At 42.8% G+C, this 25,679-nt stretch overlaps 1 protein-coding gene across 1 annotated transcript; it reads left to right on the top strand.

Annotated features, from left to right (window-relative positions):
- Window positions 1-6,335: 6,335 nt before the first annotated feature.
- On the top strand, window positions 6,336-25,508 carry ptpn23a (protein tyrosine phosphatase, non-receptor type 23, a). The gene is made up of 24 exons (XM_067509334.1): window positions 6,336-6,574; window positions 8,660-8,734; window positions 9,904-10,031; window positions 10,663-10,739; window positions 12,000-12,049; window positions 12,127-12,258; window positions 12,338-12,418; window positions 12,508-12,639; window positions 12,735-12,782; window positions 13,120-13,176; window positions 13,333-13,391; window positions 13,517-13,596; window positions 14,260-14,374; window positions 14,468-14,533; window positions 15,290-15,435; window positions 15,576-15,893; window positions 15,988-16,142; window positions 17,305-17,636; window positions 18,150-20,679; window positions 21,586-21,770; window positions 21,903-22,007; window positions 22,599-22,737; window positions 23,241-23,354; window positions 24,195-25,508. The coding sequence occupies exons 1-24, from the start codon at window positions 6,491-6,493 to the stop codon at window positions 24,783-24,785; spliced, it is 5,799 nt and encodes a 1,932-aa protein (XP_067365435.1). The 5' UTR covers window positions 6,336-6,490; the 3' UTR covers window positions 24,786-25,508.
- The last annotated feature ends 171 nt before the right edge of the window (window positions 25,509-25,679 follow it).

Consider the following 25,679-nt stretch of genomic DNA (forward strand, 5'->3'; position numbering starts at 1 on the left):
AAGCCCCACTTAAAATACCATGAGCTTTAAACTGAGACAAAATTAGAAAACAAAGCCAGAGTTAGTTTGCCCACACATAAGTGATCTTTTATTAAACCAGATTAGATCTAATCATGAATTCATCTAGAAACATACACGTTAATCCAAGTAGCGTAGTCAGCTGAGGCTTTATTTTCATTGAAAAAGTAAAAACTGAATTAGGATGTACCTGTTGGCTATTTGATTTTTTTCCAGTATTTATTTTTTTTTAATTGTTTAGATTTAAGCCTTTTACTACTGAATATATATATAAAGGGCAAAATAATATTAATAGTCAGACTTGGATGTTTTTAAGAAATGTATAATCCTGCACTAGATCTGAAACATGTCCAACAGTCTTATTGCCCATTCTGACATAACCATTATGTTGAATGGAAACCAGAAATGTTTTTCTTCTCACATGATTAGTGTTTTGCTTCTCTGTGTGTGAGTTGTTTTTTATTCTCAGTATCACTTGCTCTCCTGTCTACAGTAACTTGGAGGACTGAACCTGGGTTTTGCCCGCTCAGTCGGTCCATGGCTGCTGGCTGCAGGTGACTGTGTTGATCCGTCACTATGGTAATAACTCTCTGCACCTTGTCGCCCACAACATGCACATGGCTGCTTCCGCCAACTCTGCAGCCTTGACGTCTTCTGATTTCCCTAAAGTCTACAGTTGGCTTGTATTATTAGATACTGGCCACCAAGGACTGCGCCAGCATTATGCTGCTGCAGAAGACCAAACTGTACTATTTGCCTCTTAACTGTAGGTTTTCTTTTTTTTTCTCTCACAAATTCCATCTCATTTCTTTCCTATAATAACAAAGCATAATTGAGAGATGCATGTGTGCTGGCTGCATGTAATGGTCTTGGTGGTGGCAACAGTCCTCGTGATCAATTCTTAGACGTTGAGTCCAGTCTCAGTTGGGATGGTGTGGGACTGAGGTGTTTGCCTGCTTCTGCATGCATGAGTAGGAGCTCTGCTTGTACTGAATTCTGTTGCAATGAATGATTTATGAACTGATCTGTTGTGTCAGACTGTGCGCAGATTTCAAATGAACAGACACTGATTCTATATCTATGTCTGGCAAATTCTGTGCTAACCCAAAGGTAAAATTACCTATGTGCCCCCATCTTGGGTAAAATACTGCCTAGGAACTAAATTTAGACTCAAAAGGTTCCTTTTCTGGGGAAAAGGACTGGATACCAAATGCGCTTGGGGGTGGTGGGGGGGGGCTTTAATACAATTAAAAAGACTCTAGTCAGTTCATCAAAATCCATTCATATAAACTGGCACTTTATCTACTAGATTAATTTAAATTTAGGAAAAAGCCACAGCTAGACAGTTTTGGGGAACCTGAGGAATTGCAGGGTAAAATCATCAGTGTTGCTTAAAGTGAGAAATCATTTTGACAATCTTTTTTTTTTTTTGATTATGGGACATTCTCTCTCTGTCTCTCTCTTTCACTTTTTTTAAAACTGCACCCATTTTCCAACCCCAGGCAATAACAGACTTAATGGTGGATAAAATTTAATAGCTGCAAGTGCATGTCAGTGCAGTTTGGCATCTTTTGTGTTTGCCGCTTCACACTTTATCTGCACAGACTCGGCAAGAGAGAAATAATTTTACAGAGAGGATAAAAATATGTTTGACTTTATACCTGTTTTAACTTTGCACAGTTGACATTTCGAGTTCAGACAATGACTCTTATGGTGATTCAAACCTCCTTCTCAGCGGAGTATTTCGCACTCGTGGCCGTTGTGGGTGTTTCTGATTCATAAACACGTGGCCGCGCCCCCGTCGTTGCTGGATGGGTCAACTAACCGCCTTTGCTCAGGGCCCTTCTATCTATATCATGACTAGTCAAAGAGTCCTGTCCAAGGAAAGAGGTATCGAATGCTAACTCGAACCTCCTACACACCACCTGAGGGCCCACACACTCCTCTGTTACGTAAGGGCCTTGGCAGCAAAGCACAGCCTCTTTTTAGAATCTCATTTTTGCTCAGTACTGTGTCCACTAATTTTAACATAATCCTCAACTACAATTATGTTTGTTTATTTAATAATAAATAATAATTATTCATCATTTTTTTTTGTGTGAATCCTTTGGAATAATCCAATCTTGTGTAAAAGGCGAGTGTCGTAACATGGCTGCCCGACAGAGAGAGGGAGCATGGCCACTTTGCTGGTCGCACGTAGAAAACATGAAATGTATTTCGGAAATCACAGGGGGTTGGACAAACATGTCTGTGCCTGCCATCTCACACTTTTGTCTTCTTTGTCTCAATATTCTCTTTATACTTTCCTCCCTGTCTGTCTGCCTTTTTGTTCTGTCTCCTCGGCTCCCCCATTTCTCTTCTACTCCCCCCCCCCCCCCCCCCCCCCCCCCCCCCTCCCCCCTCCCCCTGTTTCAGTCTCCCTCTAATCTCCGTCCATCTCCCTTCCCTTCTCACTCTCCCTTTCCCTCATAAGCCCCTCCATTTATCCATCGATATGTCTCTTTGTCTTCCCCGCTTCGTCTGTCTGTCCATCTCTTTCCTCGTTGTCTACATTTTTACCTTGTCTTGGCTGAAATATGCTTGGTCATTTTCTGTCTTTATTTAATGTTTCCTGTTCTTTTATCTTGTTTTATAACATGGCACCACAGTATTATGTGTTACAGATGCCAAGAGAGACAGAGGTGAACGGACTTGACTTGTTTCTCCTTTTCTGTCCTCCATCCTACGTGCCTCTCCCTTCCTCCCCCTTCCAAATTGTCTGTCCTTGTATGTCTTTCTCTAACCTTAAGCTCCCTTCTCTTTTTTCTCTTCCTGCCATTGTTGTTCTCTCGTTTCTCCTCTTCATCGTGTGACTGTCTCTCATCTCTGTTTATGTCTTATGTGTCCCCCTGTTGTGTCTCTATTCTTTGTCTGTCTTTCTCAGTCACTGTGTCGCCCCTACCTGTTGTCTCTTCAGCCCTGTCTGAATTCCTGCCCCGTCTTTCATTATGTCCACCCCCACTCCTGTCCTCGTTGCTTCCACCTGTGGCAGTGTCATCAGCTGTATCCGTGGAAATGTTGAAGGGCACATTGTCGAACTTGCTGGGGCAGTGGACATCTGTGGCGCACCTCAGCAGGAGCTCAGCCACCTCCCTGTGGCGGTGCTCAGATGCCCGGTGCTGCACAGAGATCTCCGACATGTGGGTGTCATTAAGCACAGATGCATGGCGCCCCACTGTGGAGCCAAAGGGAATAGATGACATGAGAGAGAATAGGTGACAAAGGATTTCCTACTAAACAGGTAATAAAAAATTGGTGCATGCAAAAAGTAGCACTGTTGAAAACACTACAAATAGGTAATGATGTTATTGAAGCTACATTATTATTTTAGAAATACATGGCACTATCTCACATCACTCAACACAAAAAAATGTAAATAGTTTTTGGCCAGTGATACACAATACAATGTTACATTGGACACTAGTCTGCCTCCAATCTGTAGCAGGAGCTGGGTGAAGGCACTTTCCTTTGCCAGCATAGCAATGTGCAAAAACGTTTTTTGTTAATTTGGTGTTTGATCAGTTCACTTTCCTGCACAGTGCCCTTCCCAAGGCCTCTGTGCTGTATTAAACACAGTGTGAGCCAGGTCTTATTGCCCCACAACAGTGAAAAATTGAACAAATACTCTCGTTGTTGTGTAAGAGCAAACTCCTGCAGCCACGATGTTTAGTAAACCATGTAGTGTACTGTCATTTTTGAAGATTTTGTAGTAAATAAAATCCTTTTGTCCAGCCTTTCTTACCTATTATAATATACAATAATATCATCTAACAAAATTAGCCTTTTATAACATGTCAAACCAAAACATTCTTTTTAACTGTGTAGTCCAATAAGTGCAGCTCCACTTTTACATCAAGTCCTGTGTACAGAAGATACAAATCTCTTCAGCTGAAAAGACCAAAGTTCATTTGATGATGATGATGATGATTATATGAAATGTTTTTGGTCTCCAACAGTGTCGAAATCTGCAATCACAAGGTTCCACAGCTCAAGTGATGGTTGCTGCAAAGACAATAAATATTGCCATTATTTTTTGTTTTGTTTATTGAAGTAACTAAATTTCTCGCACTTCCTCCAACAATTTCTTTGACTTTTAGGCTGCGTCTGCATCAGCCACAGATGCCAAGGACTCAAACATAGCTGAAGAGCATTCAATGAGCAGCCAGTTATATAATATTACACACTACAGTAAGTGTCTTGTTTTTTGATCCATTTGATTCATCCAGCTTACTCCTTTGTAATGCAGCTTGACCGCAGCTTTCAGAGCCCCTTGGCCTTTTAAACAGCCTTGCAGAACTTGCAGTTGTAGCAAAAAAATTGTGAAGTACTCCTTATGTCAGGTACATTTAGTTGAATTAGGACTCCAAACCCTCCCTGACATTGTGCAGTATTTTATGTCAGATGGCAAAACAGCTCTGCATCTCTAATGCTGTGTTGACATAATGTCCGGATTTGCTGTGAGCATAAGAATGTGATGTGAAAGAATTTGCAAATATACCTGAGGAAGCGAAGCCACCACGATAAACACTGGGATAATAGCAAGCTAAATGGTGATCTCACATAGTCAGCTTCATGTAGGAAAGAAGTGACAAATCAGATTTATTTCATTATTGGTTGTTTTTTTTAATCATACTGTATGTAGACTTTTATACAATCTGGCAGGTAACCCTTTCTATTTTAAAATGCAGACATCACGTGAATGTGGCCTAAATTCAAAAGATCATGTGCACTTTAATATTTCAGCTACATTTGCAGTTTAAAAAAATGTTTTACAGTCAGAACTACAATTTAATTTGATGTCTTTTAATACACTTGTGTCATCTGTATATTGGAGACAGGCTCCAATATCCTGCATACAATAATGCTGCATTAGTGGTGGTGCACACTGTGCTTAGGACCAGTAAATTATAAATGAATGTTATATTTAGATATGATAATAAGAGTCAGAGGAAGCACCTGCATTGTTTTTTTTACCAGAGGCTAATTTTTTAAAACAGTTGTTGGTTTTTAGTTACATGTTTTTGTTAATAGTCCTAAAATGTTATTAAATCAGCTTGTCCAGGTCAAATAATTAAAAAGAACATTACAATAAAATCAATACACAGGATGCTTTCAGGTTATAGGAAAATCTCAAAGTGCAACCGAGATTTGTCATAAGAGCAACAAGTCTATGTTTTGGGGTTTCATGCAGTTGTCAGTTAATCAAGAATCACAACTCATCACTTTAATGCTGAATCTGGTAAAGACTGGCCTCGTTTTAATACACTCTGTATGAGCCAAAGGGAGTTTTCTCTGTGCTTCTTCTCCTTCCGTTCTTCTTCTGTAGTGACTGTGTTTTAAAGGGTTCGATACATTCAGAGGTGCGTACCGATGACGTCACATGACGGCTTTTGAAGTTGGCCTAACCAGTTGTCAAGGAAACAATATTTGTTTACAGCTATGGGACTAACGGACATACGTGGACATAGTGGAGTAAGAGCAACAAGGTAGTAGTGGATAGTTGAGTGTGTAGTTGTGGAAGTACAAGGTTTCTTACCGTGTATTGGTCCTTATCTCAACGTTTCTGTGGAAAAGCTTTATCTGCTCGATGTTGGAACGTGGAATTCCATAAATGTTCAAGTGTTTTGTCATACAACGACGTCCGGAGTGGATAATTGTTGGACCACCGGACTCGAGTAAACCTGCCTCTCCACAATGATGATCTTATAATGGGAGGCTAAGCCACAGCTTGTTGGTTTGTCACACTTGGTATTATTGATCCACTCCTGATAATTAACTGACAACATTCATCATATAAAAGTAGGGAACGACATTTTAGCGGAGTAAAAGTAGCTGTCCGAAAATACACACACTAAAAGGAAAGTCAATTACAACACTGTGGAAAATAAAATAAAATAATAAAAAATACTTCAGTACAGCACTTTAGTAGTTACCTTTTAATCACTGACAAGAGCAGTGCATTTTTCATCAAAATGTGCTTTCAATTAAAGCTGTCCAGTGATACGATGTATGTTTTACGGAAGCAACTAATTGATGCTGTTATTTTGCAAGTTATTTCCGGTTTCGGAATTGTAGTTTTTAGTAAATTTGACTTTGGTGAAAAGACAACGGCATAGTTTTATTTGTCGGAATGTTTCATGAAGATGCTCTTTATTTGGCTAACACAATATAACTAACCAGCCTTCAAACTGTTTGAATAACGCTTAATAACGGGAAGTTGCATCACTTACTACATTTCCCACAAATCCAGGCGATACGTATTCGAGATACGTTACGTACGTTCCCAGCTTCCGGTTGGAGTGTAAATGGATACATGACACAGTTGTTTAGGTGGAAAGCTAACCTAGCGTTTGGAAAACCCTTACCGTCCATAGAACTGTCGACGTGGTTTTGACACCCGTACGGCTGACAACGCCGTGTAGAGTCGGCCGTGATGGAAGCGGTCCCCCGGATGCCGATGATCTGGCTGGATCTGAAGGAGGCTGGGGACTTCCAGTTCACCCCGTCCGTCAGGCAGGTGAGCTGGGTGGGGAGACGAGCAACAGGGCTGAGGTTGAAAGTCAGTTTAACCGGGATTATGGACAACTGTCAACAAGCTAACCAACCGTCAGCTGTCACGGCCTGTCAGGGACAGGAGAATATTCCAGAACGTGTTGCTGGCCAGCTAGCTGACGGCTGATTCTGGCAATCCTCCCCCTGACCACCGCCTTGTGTTTGCTAACACTAGCTTCTAGTTAGCTAATAATACGCTAGAGGCTAAAGTTCATAATTAGCCCCGAGCTGGCGCTAAGTCAGTGGCTAACTTATAGAAATGAGCCAGAAGAGGCTCTGTGGTCGAATGAACGCTGCATATTTGTAAAAATTAATGAGCGTGGCTTTTCGGGGCCCAGACAGACTGCCGACATGACAAACGTAAAGGGTGAGCTCATTGTCACATGCACCTGAACGCAGCAGATTCTCCAGAAATGTAGGATGACTGCAGGAAAGAAGACTAGCTTGTTAGTCAAAGCCTGCAGCTAACTTAGGTAAAACATAAAGCATAGACATATTTTGCCTTCAAATCATATAATTATTCACATGAAAATGTAAAGAGCAAGTTACGCTGGTTACAATACTTTTACTTTCTGACCCGAATCAATAAATGCAAGTGGGAGACAGGTTTTCTGTTGGGCAGATAAAACCAAGCATACAAAATACAAACGGCAAAAATAACTTTTGAAATGCTAATCCATACACAGAAGACAAAAAGAGATGTATGTCTTGGGTGATGGACATTGTTCCCATGTAAAGTGTGAATAAATTTTATTTATGGGAGGAAAGTTATCAGTTTACTTGTTTATTGGCACTGCAATTTGGTGGCAGCAGACCCAAGATATACAAAGGGTGTGTCACACTTTTACTGTTAAGTTTCAGAATATGAATCCATCCTCAATTTTAAGGCGCTTCACTGATTTGAAGAACCTGTATCTGGCTGTGTTAATAAAGGCTGACGCTGAAAACCACCACCTGTTTCCAAATTCACATCTGCAAGTTGCACAAAGGAATGCTCATCTAATACTTCGTGCGTTTTACTCAGTCTCATCTTTATCATGTGACAGATTTGTTTTCTAGCAACTTCCTGGTACAAAGGACAGGTGTTCGCCCTGTTGTATTTGCAGTGCACTGCTCACATTAACACTTTCTGTACTGTGTGAAAAGATTCCTAGAACAGCATTAAAAAAAAAAAAAAAGTCCTCAAAAGAATTTATGTCGTTAACATATACCTAATTTTTCATATAGTTCTGATATACATTTTCATCTTAAATCCCAGAACAAGCAAATTACTGCTTTCCCTTTTTAGTAAACTACTGCTGTAGACCCATTTTTATTTAGCCACAGTTTTTGTGTGTTTACCTTGGACAAAAGGCAAAACTTAATTTTTGGCTTGTTGGAGTCAATGTAGGACAATGCCCCATCTTGTTGCTGTTTCCCTGGGAATCTGTTGAGTAGCCTTGTGACTGTTCTGGTTCCACAGTTTCATGAAAAAATGATACAGTGTGAAATGCACAATTATGTGTGGAGGTATTTTTTAACCTGGCATTACATAGTGTGCTGTTCATACCACTGATTCATGGGCCCAGGTAACGTTTTGGTAAAGTATTATGGGAGTACTCCGAAAACTTTGAGAAAGTCCAAACATGGCACTTGCTAAGGAGGCGAAATGTGGCATAAGGTCGAATTAGGCTCACTTTCAAGACATTGGGCATATTTAAAATCATTTTCTAATCAATTATCCTGAACTTTCTTTATTTTAAATGGCATGATTATGTTATGTTGCTAAACCAAAACCTTAAAAAAAAAACACGCAATTACAGTCAGTGTTTCTTGCACCACTATAGTGATTTAGAGACTCTACTTTTTACTTTATACATTCTATGTACGATGTTGTGTTATATTGTCTTTGTCTTTTTGTATTACTGTACTGCTGTGCAGAGAAAAAAAGTTCTGGACAATTAAGTTTTTTCTTCAACTAACCACAACAACTTTTAAGCATAAGAAGGGACTGAGCCAATTTCTAGGAACCACATTTACCCATTTACGATTGCTGTTTGTTTTCCTCTAGTTCATCTTGAAGAACTATGGAGAGAATCCAGATAACTACAATGAACAATTAAAGAAACTGGAGACTTTACGGCAGGTACGCCCTCAGTGACTGACCCCCAGCCAGATCTCTGTGGTTGTGATCAATTTTTCATTTTGTTGGCTCCCTTTAAAAACTGCTGATGAACATAGTGAGACTTATTTTTCTCTCTACCATTAACTCGTCTTTGATAAGATGTACTACTTCAATACAACAATCAAAAAAGGTGTTGCCTTGTTAGGAGCTCAATTTTGTGCGTTTAAAGAAAAGGACAATTTGACAGTTACTGCAACTTACAAATTGATGACCTGAAACTCTGACAGGATCATCCCAAACTCTTTAGTGGTGTGTTTATGACAAAAGTCTCCTACATTAACCATCATTGAGCACATGTAACAAACATTTAACTGTATTCAGTGTTTATTCGACTGGTTTATTCATTAAAAGTACATCATGCAGAAGAAGTCATGAGCCAATCGGAGAGTGAACGTGACTATATTGTAGAGTTAACATTCACGGATCGATTCCAGGAAACAGGACAGTGCTGTTTTCTGACGAGTGGATGTCACTAACCTGCAAAACTGGCATAGAAAAGCACGTGTAGCCATAGGCTTGATTTCAGACATTAGAAATGTCTTGTAAAATGTGTTCAGACACTAACACACTTGTGAGTACAAGTAAATTACTAGGCAGGTTATCTGCATTTTACTTAAGTATAAAGATAACTACTCACTATGACTGTACAAATATGTACAGTAGTCAAAATGAGGGTCAAAAGTAACTGTCGGTAAAGTTGGAGCTGATTTGAACCACTTTACATGTTGACAGGTGGTCAAACCTATAACGATGCATCAATATTTATAAGTTGACAATTTTTTATTTCTCAGAAATAACTGCGCGTTTTTGACTCATCCTCTACCTTCCATCCCATCTACATAAAAAAGAAACCATCCAGTCTATTACAGCTTCAGATTTATTGATGAGGATGTAAGAGTGTGCAGAGAGTTTGGTTGTTGTTTTTTGGACTTTTTAGTTCCTGGTAGACGTGTTATTGGCAAATTAGTAGAGATGAGTAATTATCTCGTTTGGGTGTCAAATGGTGTTTGATTATCGTGTTTTGAGCGATACATTGAGACATTTTAATCATTAAATTAATTTAAAGATAAAACTTTAATAGAAGGCTGAGTCAGGCCACAGTAACGAGTCACAGTCTGTCTGTTCCACAGAGTGCTGTGAATGTGACACGGGATTTTGAGGGCTGCAGCACATTGAGGAAGTACTTTGGCCAGCTGCATTATCTCCAGAGCCGTGTACCCATGGGAGTGAGCCAGGAAGCTTCAGTACCCATCTCATGGTACAGATACACACTGACTGCAGTCTGAACTATTGTGTAAATGTTTGTCTGTACCCCAGAGGTCTGAGGCCTATTTCAGAGTTTTGCTCCCTGCAGTAATTTTGTGGATAAAAAAAAATCTAACTGCCCTGAATTAGGACAAAATAACAGAACAGATTATTGAACAAACATAATCAAGTGAAGTATGAAATGATAGAGTTTATTTGGGTAAAGAGTTATTCCTGTCAATCATGTGGTTAGTTTTGAGCCTGTAATTTATTGTTTGTTGTAATATATTGGATTATGAGATTTCAGTCCTGTTGGTTTCCCCCTTATTGTACTTTTTTTGCTGAATTTAACAATTTATTTTATTTTTAATTTATCATCTTAACATTTACTTTCTTCCTCTTTGGCTGCAGAAGCATAAAAGTGTCTGAAGATGTATTATTTTTTATATTAAGCATCAAATTTGTGTGAGGTTTTTTTTTTTTTTTTTGGCTAAATAGCTAATAACTAATGTCTTTTTGTATCTGTTATTTCTGCAGTTAGTTAGTTTACAGAGTTATGTTAAATAAGGATGTATAGATCAACTGTCTGTATTATGTTTTGTTTCTATACTTTGTAAAATTACTTTTTTAATCCTTGTGGGCAGGACTGAAATTTTCTCGGGAAAAACAGTCACCCATGACGACATCAGCTATGAGCAAGCCTGCATCCTCTACAATCTTGGTAAGTAAAATCCTACAGAGCAGTTAATAGCTTTGTTTTGAGCTAGTTCAGGGGCTCTTCTTACATCCTGTAGAACTAAATGCTTTTGAAAAATACATATATAAGCCAACCGACTAATATGGATCAGCAATGCCACCAATTCTGTTGTGAGAGAAGAGGATGCAGAGGACAGGGTTAGATGGAGGCACATGATTTGCTGTGGAGACCCCTGAAAGGGAACAGCCCAAAGGAAAAGAAGAAGAATGCCATCGGTTCTGTTCCAGTGGAGACTTCATCGACATTTTGCATTATTAGCATCATAAACCATAGTTATTTTTGTGGTCAAATGCCCTTTAGTGCGTTTAGCCTGTAGAGTTTTTTTGTTTATCTGTAGCATAGATTGTGTTCTTCACATTGTCTCTTTTTTAATGTGAAACTCTTCAGTAGTTACGAGGCAAGGCGGCCTTATAAAACACTTCAAACAGAGAAAAGTGTTTTAAATGGGCAATAAAATCTTAGAACACGGAAAACGATAGGGAATAAATCCAAGAATAAAACCCATTAAGACAAAACAAAATGAGATAAAACACATTACATTAAAAAAACAATACAAATGGACAAAGATACAACACAGATTTCGAGTGCAGTAATGGTTATAAATGAATTGAACCTAATATAGCTGAGAAAGTACAAGTGCAGCAGAGAAAACAATCACAGACACTGCAGAGTTTTATTTATTTTGTTTCATTTGAAAGTGGGTAGAGTTGAAGCACGTTTAGCACCATCAGGAAGCCGGTGATCATCGGTCTGAAGCCTCGTGGGCAAAATCAGGGAGAGTTACGTCATGAATGGCATCTAGTGGCATCAACTGAGTCAGTTTAAAACACAGAGTTATCTAATTTGGGTTTTAGTCTTCGTAGCTTTGGAGTCGAGCTGGAAAACTTTCATTCTTCTGTTTGTTTGGTTTTTTTTTGTTTGTTTTTTTGCAAAATAGATTTCTGCTGAATTTGTCAGGCTCACAGATGATTCACTCAAATGTATCGTGACACAAAGCTGTGAAATCTTTTTACTGTACATGTCGGTTTGAAAATTAACGAACCCAATTTTAAAGCTGTCCTCTAACCTTTCGTACGCCAAATGTGATTTTTAAGGAAACTAAGAGCTTGAAAACTGCAGAGAAATGCAAATGATGGTCTGCCTGTGACGTGAACTAATCAGCTTTTTTTTTTTTTTCTGAACGTGAAAGTAAAACCTGCTAAGTCAAATCTGTATTGTGTTTAGGGGCCCTGCACTCCATGTTGGGAGCCATGGACAACAGGGTATCGGAGGAGGTAAGACACACACATTCACCTAAACATGTGCCCATGAATGGACACACAGTCCCACTGACTCTCTGCTCTGTCTCTAGGGGATGAAAGTGTCGTGCACACACTTCCAGTGCTCAGCAGGGGCCTTTTCCTACTTAAGAGACCATTTCAGCCACAACTTTAGTGTGGACATGAGCCACCAGATCCTTAACCTTAACATCAACCTTATGCTGGTAGGTGACACGTGTGAATGCAGATCTATAGAAACACACTCGCAGAAACGTGTCTCATCATCCTGTGTTTGCCGTCCAGGGACAGGCTCAGGAGTGTCTTTTGGAGAAATCTATGTTGGACAATAGGAAGAGTTTCCTGGTTGCCCGTATCAGCGCTCAGGTAAGTTGCATTAAATGATGAAGAAATTTAATATCATATCAATCAATAATTCAGTTATTAGGGGCTGACAAGTGGCTATGGTGCTGCAGGTAGTAGATTACTATAAAGAGGCCTGCAGGGCTTTGGAGAACTCAGAGACTGCCTCCATGCTGGGAAAGATCCAGAAGGACTGGAAGAAACTGGTTCAGATGAAGATCTACTATTTTGCTGCAATTGCACATGTGAGTCTAATAGGGAAAGATGATCAATCGGAGCAGGTATGATCGTGTTCATTACTCCGATACGAACACGCCTTTTCTCTGTTTTACATCAACAGCTTCATATGGGAAAACAAGCTGAGGAGCAACAGAAGTTTGGAGAGCGGGTAGGACCACAGTCTGTTTGCATTTACAAATCCTCCACTGTGAGCCTCATGTACAATCAGTGCGATAGTTGCTGACAGGAAGGAATTCTCCTTAGATAAAGTGAAGAATCCCTTCAAAACTCAATCCCTAAAATTTTTAATCTAGTTGTTCAATAAAATGGTTCAGTTCAGAACTATTTCTAACAGCCATTTGAAGAACCATTTCCAATCCGACCCGTCATGCTGCCCCATAAACATGACTATCCTGAGATCTCATTACCTGCTTTCACTATAATCAATAATCTGTATTTTCTCTGCAGTTTTGATTATTTATTATACTATTTTCTGTTTCCAACAGTTGGCATACCTGCAGAGCTCCTTGGACAAACTGAATGAAGCCATCAAGCTGGCTAAGGTACAATGGAAGTTACTTTCCAGCAACACAATTGAGTCAACACAAGGCTCTGTGTGTGTGTGTGTGTGTGTGTGTGTGTGTGTGTGTGTGTGTGTGTGTGTGTGTGTGCGCGTTCATATAACTCCCCTATCTTTCTTCTTGTCTTGATGCAATCAGGGTCAACCTGACAGCGTGCAAGACGCCTTGAGATTCACCATGGATGTTATCGGTGGAAAGTGAGCAAAGTCTTCAGTCGCAGTTTTGGTGGTGTTGGGTTGTTTTTTTGTTTTTTTTTTATGTAGTTTTACATTGATCAAAACCTAAAGATAAATGTGTCAAACTCTTTAAACTCTATCTACAGGTTTAATTCAGCCAAAAAGGACAATGACTTCATTTATCATGAGACAGTTCCCTCTTTGGAGAGTCTGGCCTCAGTTAAAGGTAACAGGAAACTTCAGTATGTTGTTTCTTACATTCAGTTTCCACTGTTATCACTGTGTACATGCAAAACACGAGTTGCAGGTACATGCATTCTGTCAAATCATATGCAGACCGATATAAATAGCTCGTTGTGTGTCTCCTACTGTTTAGCCTAGTTCATAGTGCCACTATTTACAAAGATATCCTGCATGTAATGTGACTGTGACTCAGCAGCTTTTGCCTTTTACGTGTATTTAGTGGTTACAGTCATTATGATACAGTTATGTTCATCAGGCCATATCTGCTTCTTACTCATATATGTAGTTGAAGCTAACATTAGCAGGTAAAGGTCACATTAGTGGGTTGCTGACATTGGTAGCAGATTTTAAAGTTTGTTTGTTATAGTCTATAATAGCAATTTTTCAGTGCCCATAACTTGATTTGTCTGACTGAGGACCCCTATTCAAATCGATATGAATTGTCTGGGTTCAAAAATTTTTCAACATACCAAAAAAATTACACAGGAATTAAAAAAGCGGAAAATAATTTTGCCAATTCTTCTGAAACATACTAAAGTAAGAGGCTGCAGTCGTTTCTCATGGTTTTCCCCATTCTTTTGATAAAAATCAAGCTTTTTTTTTTATTACCAGGCCACCAAACCCAATCTTCTCTGAACCCTTGTAGGTGCTCCACTGGTCAAGGCTCTACCAGTCAACCCCACTGATCCTAGTGTCACTGGACCAGACCTGTTTGCCAAACTGGTGCCCATGGCTGCCCACGAGGCATCTTCATTATACAGGTATGGGCACCTTCATTAGACTATGTTCAGTCAGCCTTTTATGCACAAACACAGTTTATTAATTTGGTTGGGGGTGTTTCCTTTTTTTTTCAGTGAGGAGAAGGCCAAGCTGCTGAGGGATGTCATGGGCAAGATTGACAGCAAGAATGAAACTCTAGAGTGAGTGCATGAGTGCTTCAGCTGGTTACAATACTGACCTTTCAAACACAGATGATCATATCACGTAATAAGTACAGCTGGGCGATGTGGCCTTTCAATAAAATCATAATATTTTAGGCTGTATCTCTATACAGCAGGATTACATTGATACACTGTATGGGCACTGCTTTAATCCTGTCCCATTGTGAAATACCACCAGAGGACTGCAGACCACTGGTTGAAAGCCACTTTTGCATCAGCCTGACTTTATCCCCCGTGTCTGTCTCCTCCTGCCATCTTTCACTGTCTGGAATATAAAAACTCCTCAGTTTTAAAAACCACTGCACGTTTGAGTGCATCAAGCTGCATTCAGATGTGGAAGCTCAGACGAAACACTGCCAGTCATTTTCCCGTTTACCTTCCAAACACAAGTCTCATCCCTTTGCTTCGCACACTCTTGAAAGCGAAACCCCAAACAGTCTCAGGCCGGCAGCTTAAACTATTAGGTTACGATTCATAATTGATTTTTTTTGATATACGCAGTCATTTAATACATCCCACGAAGAACCAGTTGTAAAAGTATTTTCGAGATTTCGCTCACTCTTAGTAATGTTGTACAGTAGTAACTTTGAGCAATGGACATGATGGTAAACATTTCAAAACAAATTTCAGAATTTCAAAGATCAACGACTTCCCCCACTGAGCCACCAGGTCTTCTTCAGACTTTAATAACACAAGGTTTTGTTAGGATTTGACTGGTCTTGTCTCCTCCTGTAGGCAGTTCATGGACTCTCTGGGCTTGGAGCCTGAGTCTGTGGACAATCTGGACATGTACAGTCACATCCCCCCTGTCTTAATGGAGAAGTGTGCTGCTCTCAGCGTCCGACCTGACACGGTCAAGAGCCTGATCCAATCAATGCAGGGTTAGTGACGTGTCTCAACTATTTCTGCCCAACATTGTTTGATATACACAGTACTTATTCAGAATCTTGGTTTTATTTGAACATATTTTAACCCGTGTGCCTGGTGAACTCCACATAATATCGCACTGTTGTCTGTGCAGTGCTCTCGGGTGTCTTCACCGATGTGGAGTCTTCACTTAAGGAGATCAGAGATGTCCTGGAGGCAGATGAGGCTGGTGAGCGAGCCCTTCAGGATGTTGGTGGCCCTACTGCGGGGGAGATTCACCCGGCATCACAGGGCCAAGCTTTGGCAGAGATTCGAAGGGACTTGGAAAAGTACATGGAAGCCCACGAGAAGGCGAGCTTCACCAACACAGAGCTCCACCGGGCCATGAACCTGCACATCAGCAATCTGCGCCTGCTGGGGGGGCCGCTGGAGAGTCTGAGAGATGCCCTGCCCCGGCCCCAGCTCAGTGAAGGTGAGGACAAGGGTTTGTGTATTTTAAAAGGTTCACTACATTAGTCTCAACCATGGTATGAATTGTAAATGAAACTTTGTGTCTACACATGCAGAGGAAGTGGCAGGGTTGCAGTGTATGAAGCGCATCCTGGGGAAGGTACAGGAGATGAGGGAACAGAGAAGTTCTTTGGAGAAACAGCTTCGTGATCTAATCCACCAAGACGACATCACCTCCACCCTCGTTACCACAGAACGGGCCGACATGAAGGTATGTGGCTGCATGTGGATCAGGGAGATCCAAGCACCATTGTGTTATGTATTACAATCCGAATTCCAAAGAAGTTGGGACGATATGTGAAAGGTAAATAAAAACAGAATGCAATGATTTGCAGATCTCATCAACCCATATTTAATTCACAATAAAACAAACATATCAGATGTTGAAACTGAGACATTTTAACATTTCATGGGAAATATTAGTTCATTGTGAATTTGATGGCAGCAACACATGTCAGTGAAGTTGGAAGAGGGTGATGTTTACCATTGTGTAGCATCCCCTCTTCTTTTAACAAACGTTGGAACTGTGGCGACAAGACTGGAAAAATAATTGCTGAAAACCAAAAACAATTGGAGGAGAATTCATTCATTCATTCATGATCTTCCGCTTATCCTGAGTCAGGTCATGGTGGCAGCAGGTTTAGCCAGGCTTTTCCAGACATCCTTCTCGCCAGCAACGATTTCCAGCTCCCCGGCGGGATTCCGAGGCGTTCCCAGGTCAGATGAGAGATATATAATCCCTCCAATGTGTTCTGGGTCTACCACAGGGTCTCCTACCATTTGGGTGTGCCTACAAGACCCCCAGCAGGAGGAGTCCACGAGACATTCTTATTTAATGCCCAAACCATCTCAACAGAGTCCTTTCAACGCAAAGCAGCAGCGACTCTACTCCAATCTCCCTTCGGATGTCAGATCTCCGCACCAATCTGCCTGTCAACCTCACAATCCATTTTACTCTCAATCGTGATCGAAACCCCAAGATACTTAAACTCCTTCACTTGTAGAAGCGACTCATTCCCAACCCGAAGGGGGCAATCCACCATTTTCTGGGAGTGAACCATGGCCTCAGACTCTGAGGTGAAGACCTGAATCTCAGCCACTTCGCACTCATACTGCAAACCGTGCTGCCGTCAAATTCAAACTGAGCTAATATTTTACGTTTCAACAGCTGATATGTTGTTTATGTTCTATTGTGAATAAAATGTGTGTCGATAAGATTTGCAGATAATTGCATTCTGTTTTTTTATTTACGCTTTACACATTTTCACAACCTTTTTGATTTGGGGTTGTATTTAGAATTTTTCTTTTTTTGCGTGTCAACATGAGCCAAAGCATTATGAATATATATAGGATATCAAATTTGTCTTTTTCAGCATGTATTTGAGGAGCAGCTGAAGAAATACGAGCAGGTGAAGGTTTACATCGACCAGAACCTGGCAGCTCAGGAAAACATCCTGAAGGCCTTGACAGAGGCTAATGTCCAGTATGCCTTAGTTCGCAAGAGTTTGAGCCAGACTGAGCAGCAGTGGAACAGCACCGTCCAGGGTCTGGTTGGCTCGTACGAAGCCTATGAGGATCTGATGAAGAAGTCACAAGAGGGGAAGGAGTTCTATGATGACCTGGAGGCGAAGGCATCGCGGCTACTGGAGAGAGCAAAGGCCCTTTGCCAGACGAGGGGAGAGGAGAGGAGGCCAGTCCTGGAAAAGTAAGAGGGGCATTGAAACGATCCATTTTTGGTTTTCTTAAGTCTTGTGCTAACCTACACTCGCTGGCCACAGTCTAATGCTAAGCTAATAGAGCAGCTCTGCCATGAATTACAATATATTTATTATATATTTTGGCCAACCCGTTTAAAATGAATGAGAGGAACCACCCCTTAATATAATGCCCTCCAGTACGACTCCACCACCCACTATGGCCTCATTAACAAACACAAAGTAGAATTATCACCTTTCTGACAGTTTCATCCTGAAACCCAGTACTGGATTGCATAAGTTTTTAAAGGTTATCGAAGGAAGTTGCCAGTGTGTGTTCATTTCTTTTTAACTTGCAGCTCGAATATTGTCTTCGTGCGCAACTCTCCATTTTACATGTGTCCTCTCCAAAGAAACGCTGTAGAAATAGTGGCTTCGTGAAAGAAACTCATTTGTTTTATTATTTTACCGCTGCTAACTATTTCAATAACTTTATTTAATTAACAACTATTTCTCCTCCTCAGAGAGACCCAGAAAAAGCCTCCAGCTCGACCTACAGCAGCTAAACCCTCCTTGAAGCCCAAGGCTTCAGACGCTGACTCTAGCTTGGAGGACCCAGAGTTGGCCCAACTAAGTGCAGCCATCTTAGCTTTGGGGGGTGACTTGCCTGAGGAGCTCCGCAGCCTCCCCCCTGACATTCCTTCTCTACCCAACACAGCAGCTCGGCTGCCTCATCCTGAAGCCTTCATTCCTCCCGGTGCTAATCTGGGTGGCAGCGGCTCTCTGCCTTGGCCTGGTGCACCAGCTGCTGGTCTTCCTCGCTTTCCTGCCAACCTGCCACCTCCAGAGCTCCTGGCACGGATAGCTCAGTTCCCTACATCAGGGCCTTTAGCTACACAGGGCCCACTGCCACGGGGGCCTCTCCCTCAGATGCCTCCCCAAATGCCAAACCAGGCCGCAGCATCAGCCTATCGGCCACCCCTTCCTCAAGCTCCCCAACCTGGCCCTGTTGTCCCTGTACCAGTTCAGCCCTCAACCACCACAGTGGACAGCATTCAGGCCCCTATCCCCACCTATGCACCTACACCACATCACCCTGTCCCACCTGTAGCCTCAACTGGCTACACCATACCACCACAGATGGGAGCTTATCCCCAGTTTATGCACCACCCCAGGATGCAAGTTCCAAGCCCAGGCCAAACTCCCTTACCCCAGCAGAAACATCCACAGCAATACCCTCAGCCCACAGGGCAAACACTGCCTCAGGGGTACCAGCCTGGACCAAGGGCTGTTCCTGGACCTCCGCCTACTCTCCAGACCCAGCAAGCCTACCCACATGGATTTATGCCCCATCAGCCTGGTGTTCCTCCACATTACCAGCAGGGCTTCCCAGGCCAGCTACAGCCACATCAACAAAACAGCTTTCAGCCCCAGCCCCAGATGCCCCAGGGCTACCAGACTCCACAGGGCTATGTACACCAGCAGCACCCTCAGATGATGCCAAGACCACCTCAAGCTCAGATGCCCTCACAAACTGCACATCCACAAATGCCCCCAACCTCTCAGTCAACACCTCCTACATCTCAGTCCTACTTGCCCGATCCCAACCAACAGGTGCCCCCCGGCGTTCCACACCAACACATATTGCAGCAACAGCAACAAATCTCAATGCCCCCTAATGCCCAGCAGCTTCCACGACAACCCCAAATGCAGATACCAGGTGGTCCCAGAGCACAGATGTCCCCCACAAGTCACCCAATGCCCCAGGTATCTCAAAACTTTATGCCTCCCACTAGCCAGCCCATTCACCCTACCATGCACCCACAGGTGCCTACTGCCTCCCAACCCCATATGATCCCTGGTCCTCACGTCCATATGCCAAGAGTCCCTGTGCCGCAAATGCTTCCTGGTACACTACCTCCCCAACATCACGGCCACCCTGGACAGCCGAATATGGCAAACATGCCACAGCAGCCGGTACGAATGCCCAGTCAACCCCAGGCTCAACCCCCTCATTCAGGGGGTATATGCTACCCTGGAGGGGCTCCAATGATGCCTCAGCAGCCTCTTGCCCCACAGCCTGCAGCTCCTCAGCAGCCTCAGGCTCCTCTTCCCATGACCCATCCTCAGCCTTCAACTATGTACCCTTCAGCTCCAGGACCCAAAATACCTCCAAGTGCCCCACAGCAACCCACTGCTTTGGGGCCACATAGTCCACATGTTCCGCCTGCTCAGCACATGATTCAGCCATCTTCTGGAGGTCCTTCAACGGTTCAGCCACACAGAATGATCCCTCCTTCCCCCTCGCCTTCCCCATCCCCGTCTCCGTCTCCAGGTCCTGCATCGCTTGGTCTGAACCCTCAGCAGAGACCCACACCAACGCTCACCCCCGGAAGCACAGCTCCACCCTCTCTTCCCCCTCCCGCAACTGCTTCTCCCTCAACATCACTGTCACTGTTTCAACTCCAGAACTCAAGCACAGATGACCTCCTCTCCTCGAGCCCAGAGAGCCAACCTGGGGGGACCAAGGCGCCCACCAATGTCCTGCAACCCACCAAAGCTGACCCCCAGGATAGGGAGCGTCGGAAAAAGAGTGCCCAGGGAGTTCTGCTGATTCAGGGTGACCCGTACCAGGCTCCAGAGCGTGTTGCTCATCTTCATAGTGAACTGGAACATTATAGGACCCAAGTGGAGTCCCTGGAGCACCCCTCAGAGACCGAGGGTGGATTGTCAGTGCTGGACGCCCGCTGGAAGGAGCTCCAAGATCAGCAAGAGAAGGACGCCCGCCAACTCTCCATCGCCATTGCCCGCTGCTACACCATGAAAAATCGTCACCAGGACGTCATGCCCTATGACCTCAATCGTGTAGTGCTCCAATCAGGGAAAGACGACTACATCAACGCCAGCTATGTGGAAGACTTGTCGCCATACTGCCCATGTCTTATAGCCACACAGGCTCCGCTCACTGGCACTGCTGCAGACTTCTGGTTGATGGTGTACGAGCAGAAGGTGTCACTGATAGTAATGTTGGTTTCCGAGCAGGAGCTGGAAAAGGTACAGAGTTCACTTTAGTTTGAATAGTGATTTAACGGGAGGAGGGGGATTAAAACAACGAATATTCAGCTGCAAATTATTTCTATTTTTTTAATCCCTTTTTTCATATGATTTTGACCATTTCTTGTTTACACGCCATCTCTAAAGGCATCAAATAATTGCTACAGAAACACTGTTTTTATGATGCAGCTTTATTTCAAAATTGATTATGTTCATTATTTTCCTCAAAGTTCGACAACCAATACTTCATCATGACTATGTGAACGAAGTTTGTTTGAAATCTTTGCAAATTTATTAAAAATAAGAAACGAAATAGATCACATGTACATAAGTATTTATCGATGGCTTTCGACAATCGGGATGGTGGAGTGCTGCAGAGATGGTTGTTCTTCTGGAAGGTTCTGTCTCCACAGAGAAACCCTGGAGCTCTTTCACAGTGACCATCGTGTTCTTGGTCACCTCCCTGACTAAGGCCCTTCTCTCTCGGTCGCTCAGTTTGGCCGACCCCCTCTAGTAAGAGTCCTGGTGGTTCCAAACTTCTTCCATTTACAGATGATGGAGGCCACTGTGCTCATTGGGACCTTCAGTGCTGCAGACATTTTTCTGTACCCTTCCCCAGATCTGTGCCTACAGACGTTTCCTTGGACCTCATGGTTTGGTTTGTGCTCTGACGTGCTCTGTTAACTGTGGGACCGTTTATAAACAGATGAGTGCTTTTCCAAATCATGTCCAATCAACTGAATGTCCCACAGTTAGACTCAAACTTCTTTCAAGTTGTCATTATGTTTGGAGAATTTTGAGGAAAATAATGAATTTGACAACATAACAAAATGTGGAAAATGCTTTCTGGAATCATAATGTAAATTCTCAGTGTTCTTACACTGTTTTCATCTGACTCCCTCCCAGGGAAGGGTTCTGCGCTACTTCCCGATGGAGCGCGGCCAGCAGCTCTCTCAGGGGCCAATCACTCTCAGCCTGACCACGCAGAAGACGACGTCATCGCACGTTGAGCGCATGATCAGCCTGCAGTACCGTGACCAAAGCCTGAAGCGCACTGTCGTCCATCTCCAGTTCACCTCCTGGCCAGAGCTGTAAGTCATTTTTCAACAGAATTATAAAGTACTTTTTGTGCGTATACTTAAACAAAAAAAAATAATAATTGTAATTTTGAAGTGATGTCTTGTTTGTCCCAGTCTCATCATTTGTTTCATATTTGTCATCAGGGGTCTTCCTGACAGCAAGAGCAACCTGCTGAGTTTCATCCAGGAAGTTCATGGTCACTACCTTCACCAGAGGCCCTTGCACCCACCTGTCGTGGTGCACTGCAGGTGAGTGTGCATGCGTTTAAACATTCAGGAAAGGAGAGAACAGTCCAGTCTGCGGGTGAATGATCTCGACCCTCAGACTGTGGCTGGTTGGCAGGTGCCAGGCATGATGTGTGTGCTTTTCGAAAATCATCTACTTCCCTACAAAATAACCCATTAACCTTTCAGTGGGCAACACACGTGTTGTAGTTGGGTTTTTTGATGCCACTAGTAGTTTTACATGGTCTTAATTTTTCTTTAAGCCACAAATATTCACAAAGCCAACGTGAAATTGAAAATTTCTAAAACCGAAATGACCAAGTCTTCCATCAAAATAGAAACACAAATGGACAATTTTAATGAAATGTTCTTTAAAAAAATCAGAAACAACCTAAATAGGGTCTAACACCGAAAAACATTACAGAATAAGACAAATACTTTGTGTACACAGAATAAAAGCTTGACCTTTTGTCGAAGAGAAGTTTTCATAAGAATCAGACCACAACAGACATCTGGGTTCTCACCACAAAAACTCCACGTTCTGTAGCTTTCAAGTTACATTATTTGATCACTGTCAAAACAAAAAAGTAATCTGTGGCTTTTGTTCCGTCTCAGCTCGGGAGTGGGACGTACAGGTGCCTTCTGCCTCCTGTACGCGGCTCTGCAGGAACTGGAGGCAGGAAACGGGATCCCAGACCTCCCACTGCTGGTGAAGAAGATGAGACAACAGAGGAAGAACATGCTGCAAGAGAAAGTGGGGTTTACATTACAGTTTAAATCCTTCTCATAGTGTTGACGATTTCTTAACCCAAAATCATTCAACGTGACGTCAAACTGCAGAATCTTGCATATGTTTGTTTCTTCTCTGTGGCTGATGGTGGATGAATTTTGCACTTTGTATGAACTAAAAAATGTGCTTGTTTGTTTTTTCTTTACTGATTCGCACTTGATCAGAGTAGAATAGGAATAATTATCCTGCAGTGTCTACTGGAGCTTCACTTTGCTATTTGTGCTGATAATACAGCAGCTTTAAAACCGGTTCCCCTCGATATCTCAGGGCCCTTTTTTCTTCTGTAGTTGTCGAAGGTAACATACATATAAAACGTGTGTTACAAATATAGAAATACATACAGTAACAGGAGACGAGCTGTGATCAGGGTACAACGATTTTCAGCTATCTAATAAAAACTGTGTCAGCTGATTGCATCTAATTAAATGTGATAGAGGCTTGATGTTGCCACTCTGCTGTGTCTCCAGCTCCACCTGAAGTTCTGCTACGAAGCAGTGTTGAAGCATGCGGAGCAGGTCCTTCAGCGTCATGGCATCACTACTGCTACCTACAACAAGACCACCAACCCTGCAGCCACAAAGGTTTGAACATTTAACTCCAGTGTGATTCATTTGTCAGATAAACAATTAAAGGAAGCTTGTACATAATATTTAGTGGTGACTGCAGGCGGAAAATCCACAGCTTTCGAAGCGCGTCATTACTCGCGGCAGAGGAAAGTGAACTTTCCCGGCACGTGTCCGTCCCAGAACGCGACATCATTGACGAAATGACGCTTCAGGAAGTTGGCAGGATGCTTGAGATATAAGGGGCAGCAGTGGGATTGTAGTACTACAGCTTTGCACTGATTCATAGGGTTTTCTGAATGGAAAACCCTCAACACTGACCAGATTGTTTTAAACCTTTGACACATGAAGCCTTTTCTGGTTCACGTGGCTGGAATGTTCCTTTCCATCACTGTTTATACCTATGAACTTTTCTATTGTAAAAATTCAGGAGTAAAAATGACCCTGTGAAAACTGTGTCCGTAACCTTTATGATCAACAGCACATGACTATACGTGTTGGTGTTGTTGTTGTTGATTATCACTTTCAATACCGTTAAATTCCAGATAAAACTATATCATGGTTTGACAAACAAATCTTCACTCTGTATCCTCTTAACTTTTTGTACTTTATGTAAAGTGACTCACTGTAAATGTAAGAAAGGCATCTACTCCTTGCTGACAATAACACATGAAAATGAGTCTCATCCCTTCGTAGCTTCAGTCTGAATTGTCGGATTTTCTCCTTTTGCACGTCTGTCATTGCACAGGAAATCTGCGAGTTCTGGTCACAGCCTCCATGGAGTCACAAAAATATGAATAATTTGAATGTTTTTTTCTTCTTCTTTACATCTTTGTGTTTTGTGAACACTCTCTGCAGATTTACTCGAGACAGGAATCCCAGCAGGACATTGTCCTTGGCGGTGACATGCCCATCAGCTCCATCCAAGCCACCATCGCAAAGCTCAGCATCCGGCCTCCAAGTGCAACAGATCCATTCATGGAGGCCTCGTGTGGCCTGGAGGAGCACGTCAGCACCATCTTTCCCGACCTCGACATCCAGACTTTACCAGACCACTGTCCCATGGATTTTCAGCCCCCCTCCTCCTTCAGCCCACCCTTGACCTCCCCTACTCAGTCGCCGCCGCCGCCACCACCACCACCCAATGGTTTGGATGCTGTCGCCACCTCCAGTCTACCAGCAGCCAACCACCAGCCAGTCTCAGAGGCCCCTCTCAGCATCAGCCCACCTACTGCTTCCCCTGCTCCAGTTCCATCATCTCTGGAGCTGCTGGCCTCGCTGACCGCCGAGGCTTTCTCCATGGATGGAGGGGGTCGGGGAAAGCAGCGAGTGACCAAGCAGAGCTTCCTGCAACCGGCCGAGGGTCAGGGTCTCCATGGGACTCGAGCAGACCAAGGAGACGACCCGCTCAGTAGCTTGGATCCACTCTGGAGCCTCAACAAACACTAAGACGAGTCCACAGATCTCTGCCTTTGTCTCACTCTACCACCAGGTGTCAGCAGAGGGATGTCACTCTTTGTAATCCTGCTGATAAGACTGAGAAAAAGCACTGAATCCTGGGAGAACTGGAGACATTTTAAGTGTTGCATACCAAGATGTGCCTGGTGGCAGACGGTAGGGGTTCAGTTTTTGAAGTTGTTTTAGGGGTAATATACCTGAAACCTTTGGCTTTTCCTTCCATCACTGGTGGCTTCTGGGACCAGATCACTATGCACTTGTGTCTGTTCATTCCTTCTGTTGCTCTTTGCCACTTTTTCTTTCTTTTTTTCTTTCCCTGTTTTTGATAAGTCTGAGATGGATGGAACCAGTTCTGCACTTCCACCACCAGATCTGGGCCCAAATAAATCCCAGCACACACACACACACACACACACTCCATTATCATATCCTTGTCAAGGGGACACAAGGGTGTGGCGATGGTTAGCGACTCTCTTCTGTGCTGGCCTGTGATGGTTTTAGTCACTGGAACAATGGATGCATGGACTTGCAAGCAGGCTGGAGCAGTTGGTCAGAGCTGTTTCTAATCCGCACGTCTTAACACGTTGACTTTTCTTCATCTGTAACACTGTAGATATCTTGAAGACATTAGACTAAAAGTATTCTGGAAAGAAAAAAATCATTAACCATTGTGAAAGGAAAAAAAAATCCAATAAATCCAGTAGACAGAAATAATGTGGTATCAAAGCCTCTTTATTTAAAAATTAGTACAAAGTCCTGCACTTCTCCATGTTACAAATAAGTTACCTCCACTACTACAGCCTGTATAAATTGTAGCCAACCAAAGAAGGGAGGTGGGTGGAGGGGGAAAGTTGCAGATTCTTGTTTTCCCTTGGTTTAGACAGC

Source organism: Channa argus, chromosome 7 (genome assembly GCF_033026475.1).
Source record: "Channa argus isolate prfri chromosome 7, Channa argus male v1.0, whole genome shotgun sequence".
NCBI lineage: Eukaryota > Metazoa > Chordata > Actinopteri > Anabantiformes > Channidae > Channa > Channa argus.